Consider the following 13,195-nt stretch of genomic DNA (forward strand, 5'->3'; position numbering starts at 1 on the left):
TCCTCCCTGCTTCCTCACTGGACCAAAACTAGAGAAGAGGGCAAGATCATTGTCTCTGTGTGACCTCCATACCTGTGTTATACAGGTAACTGGAGACAAATGGGAATTTAAAGAGAGCACCATGAAAGCAAGCATCATAGCACCCTTTTTCCCTCCACATTTCCCTAGTACCTAGTACAGTGCTTGGCATATAGTAGACGCTCACTTAATTATTTGTTGAATGAATGAATGAACAAAGGATCTAATGCAAATGACTGGTCATTCTTCAACTGTGTTCATACTTGTCTCAGCACTATTTGAGCCCTGGCTCAGGAGGACCAACGGATCACACCTGTATGTTCAAATGCAACACTTCTCCTTCTAGGCTTTCAATGCATTTATCACATCACTTAGGTGAGTCTACACATATAATTGAAATACATCACTCCCAGAGCCCCAAAATGACACCAGCCACTGTGGGGCCAGTGCAGAGATGCCTGGCTAATCTGAGTGACATGGCCTAAAGACATCCTTCATATCTCAAATAGGGAACAACTATACTCATCAGTCTCTTCTCCCTTCCCTCCCTCCTGCTACCCCCCACAACTGGTGAGAATCTCAGAATGTCCTCAAGGTGTTTCTAGGTCACAAATAACCCTTAGGGTTGCTGGGCATAAGCTCGTCTTTGGGACTTCTTCACTGCCCTTTAGAGCTTTAGCATAACAGCTTGTGGCTCTATTCTGTAAACCTCAGGCCTGAATTGCTCACCTGCATGGAAATGGATCTAGGTTGGTAAACATTTACTAAACACCCACTACAGGCCTTACACAAATCCTGGCTCTTCGGGCATTACAATCTGGTTGAGTCTCTCCTGGGACATAGCACTTCCTTTCCCTCCAGTGTGGATTATATCTAGAGATCCACAAAAGTGAAACCAAAGACAAAGCACAAAAACAAAAGCAAAGGGTGTTTTGTGTAAACTATACCTTGCCCCACCCAGTAAGTTTTATACAGATGGAATCAGGTTAAAAGGAAACAGAGGGCACCTTAGGGTAAAGGCAGCCTGTGAAAGTAGAGATAAGAGGCATGATCATTCCAGAGTACCTGCTTCAGGGTGGGCTGGCTGGATTCATATGAGAGTACAGACCTTGTAAGCACCTGTACAAAGGCAACCTACCCAAACTGTTTTGCCCACTTAGGTTCCCTTTGCATCAAAGCACACACCTCCCCGACCCCTGTCATTTTAGAACTTGAACTTTGCCCATGCCTTTCATAACTTGTTAAAATAGGACTCTGAGAGGCAGAAGACACTTCAGTGGTCACCCTGTCTAACTTGTGTCCCATGCAGGAGTCCCTTGCCATCCCTGACAGGCAGTTAGGCAGCTTTGTCTTATGCACTAACTCAGAACCTTCCAAACATACCTGATCATATGAATCACCAGAAGCACTTGTAAAAAGTATAGCCCACTAACGATTCAAAACTACACAAGATCAACACCTGCATAAAAGGGCCCGTGAACCTGAATTTTTAACAAGCATCCCCAGTGAGTCTTACAATTAAGCATTGTTATTTATTAAGTTTCTTATGTGCACATAATGCAGTGGTTCTTGACAGTAGCTGCATATTACAATCAGCTAGGAAGTTTAAAAAAAAATCAATGATGGGCCTTTACCCCTAGCCATTCCTACTTAATTTGTCTGGAGTGAAGCCCAGAAGGTATAAATTTTTAAAGCTCCTAGCTGATTCTAATCTGCAGCCAGGGTTGAGAACTACCGTAATATCTTTCCAACCTGATGGTAAACTCTTTGAAGCAACCAAGAAATCTATACCTTTTGGTACTCCTCACTGAACCCCACCACCATGTTGAACCTGTAGTAAAACATACTCTATCACTACTAAGTTGATCTGATATAACTAGCTTTGTTCACCCATCCAATGGGATGTAGCTTCCTAACTCTGTTGAGAAACTGTATACTTCCACTCAGCAAGAGGCCAGACAACAGGATACGAAGTGCTATGACTTCTCACAGTGGAGTCCAGCCCCACTGTCCCCACCGCCCCCACGCACACAAACTGACATATACACAGACATATCCCCAGCCTTCCCTTTCCCCAGACTAACCAGTCCAAACAATGCCAGAAGCCCCATTCTAGGGCTCTTCCCTCTGGATCCAGCCCCCTGCCAGCTCTACTCACATTGTACAGCACGGTGGTCCATCCTTCCATGGTGATGCATTGGAAGACAGTCAGCACAGCAAAAAGGATGTTATCAAACTGGGTGATCCCATCGTTGGGGCCAATCCAGTCCTTGCATTCATAACCAGCTGGGCAGCCCTGCACACCACATGGGTGAGGAGGGTCAAATCCTTCCAGAATACCTGCAGACACATTCAGAGGGTAGGGGATAAACCACATGATATTTTAGCATGACGTAGAAATGACCCTCAGGAAGCCACAAACACTCAATTCTATTTCTTTGTCTCGGGCTCCCACCTCTGGCTTCTTTATACCTCACAGCTTACATACTGTGTGTTCATCCCAGTACTTCCCAGCTTCCTCTGAGGCCACATGGCCTTCACTTTCTTCAGGCTACATCTTCTACCCTTGCCTGAGTACCACAGGCATGGACAGACTGGATCACATAGAACAATCTGAGGTGAAGGCAGAATCTTCCTGATTTTCCAACTTCAGACTCAGTACAGACCCTGAGTTCTTCTCGGGTTTCTTGGGGACAATTATAAACTAAGTCGCTTCAGTGGGTCTCAACTCCTTGTTTTTCTGGCCTAAGTTCCTGGTCTTGAATAAGAAAAAAACAAAACAAAACAAAACTCCCAAGGTAGAAGGTGTCCTTTGAAGATTTAAAAACAAAACAAAACAAAACAAAAACCAAAAACCAAAACCAACCAAACAAACAAACAAAAAAACCCACATGATACTAAATTGGGCTTCTTCAACGTCTCCCTGACCCCCTTTTCTTCTAGGGTATTCTACTGGACTTGAAAAGAACAAATAAGATACAAAGAGGTACGGATTTGAGGTCTGTGAACCCCGCAAATTTCACAAGCACCCCTGGCAAGTCACGCTCAGAGCTCTCTCAGCTTTTCCACACTGTGTGTGGGTCACAGCAGGGAAGGAGGAAGGTCATGAGGTGGATCATGGAGGGAAAATGTCTCCACAGACCTAGAGAGACCCAAGTCTGACTCTGGGCTCCAAGGCCCACCTGGCCTGTGGGCCAAAGAGGCTATTGTACAAAGGGTATTTCTTCAGACAGGTGGTTTTTGAGTCAGTCTGATAGCCTTCTACCATGGGATGGGGGAACTGAAACCTCCTGTTTGAAATCCTCTGACTGCAAACTTAAGAGGCCATTTGCTGTGCAATATCAGTGTCCCCTGGGGATCCTTAGCCTAGGCTGCTTGTGCCTCAAAAAGCTGCTAAGAAGTTTGTGATTCTAATCCCAGAGCTGGGATAGAATATACTTTTCCACTCAGTCCCCCAATGACCTGAAATTACTCCAATGACCAGAGGGGAGAGGAAGGAAAGAAGGAGAAGGCCAGGAACAACGATCCTACCTGAACTGTTCGTGAAACATGCCCGGTGCAACTTCCCACTGTAGAACTCCAAGCCAATGATGGCGAACATCAAGATGGCAAAGAAGAGCAGAAGGCCAATTTGCAGAAGAGGCACCATGGCCTTCATGATGGACTTCAACACAATCTGTAGGCCTAGAAGGAAAGGAAGAGAATGACAAATGGAGCCTCCTAGAGCACCATGTGACATAGGAGGCTCCCTTACTCTCTTCTAGGAGGAGAGGGGCAAGTCTTTGAGGGAAAAGAACCACTGGTCCTAAGACAATGAAGACAATTTGCAAAGGGACAACCAGAGCAAGTTGAGCCGAAGACTGCCATCACTACTTCCCCTGGAATCAATTCCATGTTCCTTCTCACCATTCCCTGATCCTTTACACACCTGTTACTCCTCCCTTATTTGTTTCGCCCATGATGCTTTCTGCTTATCTCTTATAAACTTATTAGAATGTGCTTCTTTCCTAAAGGAAATTAAGCCTGGCCTTGCTAGGCTCTAAATCTTATGAGAGTAAAGACAAAGTTTACCTCCCCCACTACTCTACCTGAAACCTGGCTTTCCATCCACTGTTTTAGGATAACAATTAGTACAATCACTATTCACAAAATACCATATACTTTGACCCAGAAGTTGTACTTCTAATATCCTAGCCTAAGAAAATAATACTTCAAATAATATTTTGAATAAGATTTAAGAAAAGAGATGTATGTCGCTGCGCTATTTCTAGTGGGGGGAAAATGAAAATAATCTAATGTCCAGTAGAAATGACTAAATAAGTCATCTTGTATAAGATGGGCTATAGTACAGACTTTTTAAAATATATTTTTGAGGAATTTTTAGTGTCAGGAAAATCAAATGCTTATATGATAGGATCCAAAAGTATACACACAGTATGATCACAATCATGTTAAAATGCACAGGAAAAAATGAATTAAAAAATAGGATAACGAGGGCGTTTCCTTTTCATTTTACATATATTTTTTTACTTTGAAAATTTTCTCCAAAGATCTTCCACTATCTTTAAATTCTGGAAAAAAAGTTGCTAAGTTTTAGAGTGAAATGTTTTGCCAGATTGCTGCATCCCCATTCTTTTTTACCACTGGAGAAATAGCTTCCTGTTTATCATTTCAGGAAAGCCATTAACAGAGGAGAAGAAAGAAAGGCAAGTGCTCACTAGGTATCCCTGACACGAGCTTCAGGGGCCTCAGGACACGCACAGCCCGAAGGGTCCTCAGGTCCACATGTGTGTTGAAGTGGGTTCCTGCTGTAGCCAGGATGCTGCAGATGGAAACAAAGAAGGTCAAGGTTATCACCGTCTGGCTTTCTCCTCCTGTTTCATGGGGGAAGCTGGGTTGAAGAAGGATCAGCCTGGAAAGTACACAGAGCTGATGCCAGCTGCGTGTGGGTGCACCTGAACTGGGGTGAATCATCAGTGGTTCCGACTGAAATTATATTTAGCCACATCTGGGTTTTACTTTGCAAAGAGGGAAAACTCGTCATTACATCAGAATCCTGGTTCCCAATCATGAGTAAAATATAAGCTCTCTAGCATCTATCCCATTCCTGCCTCCAATCTTTGCCCCCTCCTCTCCTCTCTATCCCTCACCAACCTCCTTTCTCCCTTTCCAACCTACTGAGGCCCCTGGATTTTTTATATCAGAATTCGTAGGTTCCCCTGTCTCCTGGCTACTTCAGGGAATTTCCCTGGATCAGCTGCAGTAAAGGAGTAACTCGCTCTTGTTCACCTTGGCAATCAAGAGTTTTTACCAAACAAATCAATCACACTGATGCTATAACTATGAGTGTTCTATAGCTATAATGTGCAAACAAACTGGATATTATGTCCAACACAAATATTAATAATACTATTTTTGCAACTTTGTCTAATTTTAGTCTTCTTTCTGTGGAATAGTACCTGTCTTCCCTCCCAACCTCTCCACAACAATTTCAGCTGTCTGAGCCATGGGCAAATAAGTCACTCAGAAAACTGAGTTTTCTACATAGTCAAAGGGTGGCGGGAAGAGTTTATGTCATTTAATTATTTTTGGATGAAAATGTTTCCTTCAATACTTGAAATCTAACTTGAATGAAAGGTTTATGCTGTACACCTCTAGAAAGCAGCTAGAGTATCGATGGGTACAAATGACACAGATCCAAGACTCTACAATTGTGAGCAATAACTTTGAAACAAGCCATGCTGCCCAAGAACAGGGGGACTGTTCATGTGGTAGTACACTTCCCAACATTAAACGTACTCAAACACAGACTGTAGAACTTTCTATTAGGAAGTTAAAAATGTTCCAACATTGGTTGAAGGTTATCTAAAAAACCAGTAGAGATTTCTCTCAACTTTAAGACTATAATCCTACATTAACCCAACCTCAAGATAAGAACCAGAAAGAAACTCTACTCGCATAAAAGATCTCAGGAGCTAGGCAAGCTTCTCAGGTCTTCTCTACCTCTCCTGACCCAAACTTCCATACTGCCCTCTGAAAAAAAGGGATTTAGAGGAGCCACATCTCTGATGCTGCTTTTGACTCTATCTGCCAATGCCAAAGAGAGAAATTAGGGAGGGAAGTGATATTATTTCCAATAAGTAGGGAAAACCTGAAGAGAAAAGAGAGCAGAAGAAATGTAGAAAACGGGACTAAAAAATAAAACAGGCAAAGAAGCAAATAAAGGGAAGAGGAGACAGACAAACCTCAAGGCTAAGCATAGTGATAGAGAGCCAGAACCCCAGGAAAACGGGGTCATTGTTCCGCTGAATCCACTAACAGAGGAAGAAGTACCATACTCTGAGTCTTCTGAGGTGCACTGCACATGGGAGACAGCTCTCCCTATGGTTTGCTCTGTCTTACAAACAGACAGAGTTCTGTTCAGAAAGAGCCCTGTTCAGAAACCAGAGTTTTGTTTCCAAGGATACCCAGATACACACGAGATGCTCTTTCATATCATAAGAAAGAGCTACTGAAAAGGAAAATTTCCTCCCCAACCCTGAGCTGAAGGAGGTGTATTTCAGAACATGGAGGTAGAGTTCAGAAGACAAAATTAAAAAGCAAGAAGGCACAAGTGTAGAGAGAAATAAAACTGGTAGAGGGGAGGGAGGATAAGAGGACAGGGAAGTGAATGGTGAAAGGAAACAGGGACATGAAAACAGGAAGGAAATAAGAAGAAATAAGAGCTTGTGGAGAAGCAAATGTCAGAGAAATAAGAATTCTCATGTGGGAAAGAAAATAACAGTGAAGCTAATTTGAAAGAGAGAGAGGCAAAAATATGGCATTTGTTGCCAGAAGCTTGAGTAGTGACCCACAAGACACATGAATGCTCTTTTCACCAAGTGTGGCCTTCAGCTGAACCAACCTGCCCCCCAAGTCATCTAAGCTGCCCCAAACTTTAGCCAGGACTGTGCTGCCTGGGGCCCATGCTCCCCCCAGCCCTTGGAATTTTCTTTTCCTTCATCCTACCCTTTTGACCTTGGGTTCTGTCTTAGCCTCCTCATAAACCAGGTCTTTAGCTCATGCCCATTGGCCAATGGCTGCTTCCTAGTGTTCACATCATGTTTGAGGGTAGGAGTTCCTGTCCACCTGCTAGAAGTAGGGGCAATGGAATTCTTAGGGGGTAAAGATAATTGAGGAAAAAGTCCCCATAGAATTCTGTGTCCACTGCCATCACTGCCCTTACCACATCTTAGAGAAATTCTCTGTTTTCTCTGGTTTCTCATCTGTCTCTCCCACAAGGTCCAAAACACCTCAAGTGGAGGCACTGTCCTCCCCATCTCTATCCCCACACCTAGCCCAGGGTCTGGAAAGTTAAAAGGTGCTCAATGAATACTTGATGGATTGAACTGCACTGATGAAGGTAGTAAATGTGTTGAAGCAGAAACCAAAAGGAAAGAAGTACCAGAGAAACCCTAGAGTTTACCAATGATAACGGCAGGTGGCAAGCCAGGATGCTGTTCCAACACATGCCTGTTGGAGCTCATGTACCAGAAATCTGTCCCTGAGCATTTTAGAGTCTAATAAGGATCTTCCAATATAGTTTAGGACCCCTGCTCTCAAGGAGATTCCACAGGACAGGATCTTCTCAGGAAGAGAGTTAGAGAGGGAAGGAAGAAGACTCAAAATGTAAAGACCTGCCCTTCAGCAAAGCCTCAGTGCTAAAGTCTATACGCTCGGCAAAACTCTGGGCCTCAGATGTATGCAGGAGGTTCAGCGTAAGTCCACAGTAGGAAACGGCCCAGGTCCTCAGTCTGGTGGAAGTGGACAGACACAGAAATGAAATAATTATAATTCACCATGAAGAGTGTCATAACAGAGATGTTTACAAAGTGTTTCAAGAATGGGAACACTGCAGGAACACACATAGGGCTCACTATCTACTAGCATCTTTCACATATGTTATCTCATTAAATTCTCAAACATATCCTGATATTACTACTGTTTCCACTTCATAGAAGAGGAAATCGAGACTTTGAAAAAATTATGCTAATAAATGGCAAGACTAGGCATTAAGGTCCTTTCTCTTCTGATATCAAAGCCAAGCCTTTCCCCACTCTGCCATTATGCCATGCAATGTCTTCTCAGTACTGCACAGCTCCACTGTTCTTTAGTCCAGTACATTGCTAAAAATACCAAGGTCACAATACTTAGCCTCCCAACAAGCCAGTGAGCTCGGTTCCCTTTATCCCCAAACCACAAATTACTAACTCCCACAGACTTGTCACTGACACCTCTCCGGACGAGCAGGTCAGACAGAGGCTCCTTGCACCTGAGGTGACAACGGCTATAATATCCACATATACACACATGAAGAGACAGTTGTGCCACAGAATCAGAGTGAGGCTGCTGCGCAAAACTCTAATTCTGAGTTAATAAAAGCCTAAGCTCTGCAATCCCATGCAGCATATGCGAGTACTCTTCAGAAACAGCGGCTGTGTTTTCCATTTCTTTTGTCACTATGAGCACAGGGTCTGGGTGGAGAGCTCTGTACATAGAGGGGTGCTTAGTGACTACCCCCAAAGCAGAGGACAGACACAAACCTCTGACCACGACCAGGACAGATGCAGGATTCTGCACACTATAAATGTTCAAAAACTGTTTCCTAGCGGATGTCATGGTTCAGACCTACCTCTAATGCTTTCGCTCTTAGCTGTCAGCAAGTAAGAAGAGTCTAGAGCCTGATATGATCCTGAGGGTCTTGTGTGCCCATTACAGCAGTGGCAGAAGATGGAAGGAATGCTCTGAGCAATCACAACCGAATGACCTCTCCCCGAGTCAATTACGCAAAGAATTCTCCCACCCTGGAGTCCCTTTGACCTTGGGTTCTACCTTAGCCTCCTCATCAACCCAGGTCTAACAGTCTCTTTTCACACTTCCATGGCTAAAAATTCCCTGAAGCATTATGCAAATATTACACTAAAAAATTATCCGTTGCTTATCTGCAATTCAAATTTAACTGGGCATCCTGTATTTTTATTTGCTAAATCTGGCAACTCTATTCAAGGGATGACCAGGTAAATAGCTTCCCTCCCAGTTGTTGCACTAGCCTTAAACAAGTGTGTAAGTTCTCTTTTGAAGAGGAGATACAAACCAGGGGTCTCCTACCCTTAGGCCCAAAAGTTCCTCCTGAGCTCCCAAAATTACTTCTTTGCTTCCGCCCATATAAATCCCAAGGGAGAAGTTCATGAGCCTTCGAAAGGCAAATTGTTCATTAGCATCTGTGCAAAAAGGCTGATTAATACTAGCAAAAGGTATTAGGTGCTTAACCAGCCCACATTATAAGAAACCAAGAGGAGACAGGGAGGGACCTAACTCAAATTGGATTCCTAACACAGTTTGAACCAGGATATCAATTCCATGGGTAATCCACCAAAATGAGTTGTTGTGTCCACTTAGAAGTGTTTCAGAGGTGATTGGCTCCTTCTTCTCTTCTATAATTTTACCTCCAACGAGGCACCAAAGTCTAACATATCCTTCCTTTAACACATCTCTTGGATTCACCTCTTATTCTCCCACCTCTTTCTTGCCTGGAATGCCCACCCCCTTGCCTTGTCTCCCTGCCTAAATAATATGATCCAGACTTCAGAGCCAGATGGCATCCTAACTCCTCCTTGGAAAAGATCTACAGGCAAAAGAGAGTTGAACTAGGATGATGAGGAAGTGGTAAAGCACATGCTCTCCAGTCATACTGGCTGGTTTCAAATGCCTGTTCCCTCACACAGCTGTCTTGCCTTATGCAACTGCCTCTCTGAGCTATAGTGTTATTATCTGTAAAATGGGGACAATATTTTCCTAAGAGGGTTGATGTAAGGATTAAAAAAGATAAGATGCGAATGTGAGACAGGAAACCATCAAAACCCTAGAGGAGAAAGCAGGAAAAGACCTCTCTGACCTCAGCCGTAGCAATCTCTTACTCGACACATCCCCAAAAGCAAGGGAATTAAAAGCAAAAATGAATTACTGGGACCTTATGAAGATAAAAAGCTTCTGCACAGCAAAGGAAACAACCAACAAAACTAAAAGGCAACCAACGGAATGAGAAAAGATATTTGCAAATGACATATTGGACAAAGGGCTAGTATCCATAATCTATAAAGAGCTCACCAAACTCCACACCCAAAAAACAAATAACCCAGTGAAGAAATGGGCAGAAAACATGAATAGACACTTCTCTAAAGAAGACATTCAGATGGCCAACAGGCACATGAAAAGATGTTCAATGTTGCTCCTTATCAGGGAAATACAAATCAAAACGACACTCAGATATCACCTCATACCAGTCAGAGTGGCCAAAATGAACAAATCAGGAGACTATAGATGCTGGAGAGGATGTGGAGAAACGGGAACCCTCTTGCACTGTTGGTGGGAATGCAAATTGGTGCAGCCGCTCTGGAAAGCAGTGTGGAGGTTCCTCAGAATATTAAAAATAGACCTACCCTATGACCCAGCAATAGCACTGCTAGGAATTTACCCAAGGGATACAGGAGTACTGATGCATAAGGGCACTTGTACCCCAATGTTTATATAGCAGCACTCTCAACAATAGCCAAATTATGGAAAGAGCCTAAATGTCCATCAACTGATGAATGGATAAAGAAATTGTGCTTTATATACACAATGGAATACTACGTGGCAATGAGAAAGAATGAAATATGGCCTTTTGTAGCAACGTGGATGGAACTGGAGAGTATGATGCTAAGTGAAATAAGCCATACAGAGAAAGACAGATACCATATATTTTCACTCTTATGTGGATCCTGAGAAACTTAACAGAAACCCATGGGGGAGGGGAAGGAAAAAAAAAAAAAGAGGTTAGAGTGGGAGACAGCCAAAGCATAAGAGACTGTTAAAAACTGAGAACAAACTGAGGGTTGATGGGGGGTGGGAGGGAGGGGAGGGTGCGTGATGGGTATTGAGGAGGGCACCTTTTGGGATGAGCACTGGGTGTTGTATGGAAACCAATTTGACAATAAATTTCATATATTGAAAAAAAAATAAAATAAAAAAGATAAGATGCTTATAAACTTCTTCACATAGCACTGACTTAAAAAGATATCAGGAGCCCACAGAATTGAAGGGATACTGGAAGACCAGGCGGGAAAAATAGGAAAGCAGAAATCTTGGTGTGGCAGGCTGAAAAACAGATTCAAAGATATCCATATCCTAAACCCTGGAAGCTGTGAATGTTACCTAATATGGCAAAAGTGATGTTGCAGAGGTGATTAAGAATCTTGAGATGGGAAGATTTTTCTGGATTATCTGCGTAGGCCCTAAATGCAATCACAAGTGCCCTTATAAGAGGCAGGCACAGGAAGATCTGGCTAGAAAGAAGGTTGCAATGTAGTGACTGAAGCATGGTGCTATGCTGCTGGCTTTGGAGATGGAGGAAACATGAAAGAAACCCAGCCCTAGAAGCCAGGGAAGGTAAAGAAGTGTCTTCCTTCCTAAAGGCTCAGGTGAGAGTACAGTCCTACTGATACCTGATGCAGCCCAGGTAAACTGATTTTAGAGTTCTGACCTCTAGAACTGTAAGAGAATACATCTGCTTTAAGCCACCAAGTTTCTGGCAATTTGTTACAGCAGGAATAAAAAACTTACACACTTGGCAAAGGTCAGAGACTCCAGGAAGTCTGATTCTTAGGCCACTGTGGATATTGCTAGACACATCACCACCAACCGTATCAATATCATAACATCAACAGCTTAAAAGTCATAGGGGGAAAACCATGTGGTCGAGCTTAAGTCACATGTCCCCTTATATCCCATCTGGCTGCACTGGGACAGTCTTCTACTACTTCCAAAGTGTGCAAGACACCCACCAAGAGCACACACAATGAAAGATTCCCCCAAAAGGAAGACTGGAGGCCACTGGGGAAGCTGGACATGGGAAAGCTAAAACAACAGTGTTTACTAAGTCTGACTCATAGAAAGTACTTAATAAATAGGTGTCATGAAGGAAGAGGAGAAAGAACATATCTGGGGTTTTGTTTGTTTTTTAATCTCTAAAATGAAGGAATCAACTAGAGGGACCTCTCAGATCCCTCCTGGCTCTAAGACTCTGACCCAAAACCTGTCCAGACGCTGCTACACTTCTCCAGCCCATGCAATCTCCCCTTTCTCTGAACATCTTGAAAGCTGTACAACATTTAATACCTGACTGCATACTGTTCTTAGGTCTTAGAATGAAAGTCTGATTATTAATGATAATTAGCTAGATCCTCATAACTCAGTTCAAAGCCATCTCCTTGATGGCAGAAAGTACCTTTCACATTTCCATCTACTATGGTCCCTTCTCTAACAATATTCAACAGCGGTGCCCAAGAAGTACCCTTGACTCAGGGATAAATGAGTGTTAATACCTCCTCACTGGGGCAGATTGGATGGACTTCTCTGGAGCTGTGAATGAGCCCACAGGCAACTATATAATTAGATATCCAAACTGAAGGAGATTTAACTACGTGTGCAAATAATGATGATCTATCAAAAATCTAAATTACCCTCAATGTTTGGCTCTCCATTTCTTTTAAATAAATTACCGAAAGTGTAATTTGATTTTGGAATCAATTTCTAAAGATTTTACTTCATTTTATCAAAAACAAAAAAGCCCCTGTGTGTTAAACTGTTCAATGGAGACAAGCGCCCCCAAAATTCAACTTGACTAAAATACATTTGAGGGAAAAGGATGAGGCTGCGAAGGGGAAAATAGGTGACAGGTCTTGCACAGTACATAGTCTCTGCAAGCTGCCCCCTGTTCCTCCCCAGACCCTATGCTAGGGCTCTTGGATCCCATTCAGGCCTAGCTCAATCCCAGAACCCAGAGCCCATCTACAATCAACTGATATTTACTGAATGTATGCCATGCAGTAGGCATTGGCATTATAACAGAGAACAAAATGGAGATGGTGGCTGTCCTCATGAAACTTAATGAAAAAGACATTAAATAGATCACAAGTTTAGTAAGTGGAAGGTCAGGAAAGGAAGGATTCACTATGGAAATGACATATGAACTCAAAGGTGAAGTATGAGTAGGCCAGAGGAAACAATGCGGGAAGAGCATCCCAGGTATATGAAAAGGCATGCGTAGAAGGGACAGAGGCACAAAGGAGATTGGCATACTTGAGAAATCCAAACAAGG

At 43.1% G+C, this 13,195-nt stretch overlaps 1 protein-coding gene across 1 annotated transcript in view; it reads right to left on the reverse strand.

The window, feature by feature from the left end:
* LOC125925789 (voltage-dependent R-type calcium channel subunit alpha-1E-like) overlaps nt 1-13,195 on the reverse strand; it is a 200,540-nt gene that overhangs the window by 135,699 nt on the left and 51,646 nt on the right. Inside the window, exons 4-6 of the mRNA XM_049635045.1 lie at nt 4,737-4,840; nt 3,550-3,702; nt 2,177-2,358 (exon numbers count right to left, since the gene is read on the reverse strand). Of these exons, the coding sequence (XP_049491002.1) occupies nt 2,177-2,358; nt 3,550-3,702; nt 4,737-4,840 (439 nt within the window). The remainder of the gene's footprint in view (nt 1-2,176; nt 2,359-3,549; nt 3,703-4,736; nt 4,841-13,195) is intronic.

This window comes from Panthera uncia, chromosome F1 (genome assembly GCF_023721935.1).
Source record: "Panthera uncia isolate 11264 chromosome F1, Puncia_PCG_1.0, whole genome shotgun sequence".
Taxonomy (NCBI): domain Eukaryota; kingdom Metazoa; phylum Chordata; class Mammalia; order Carnivora; family Felidae; genus Panthera; species Panthera uncia.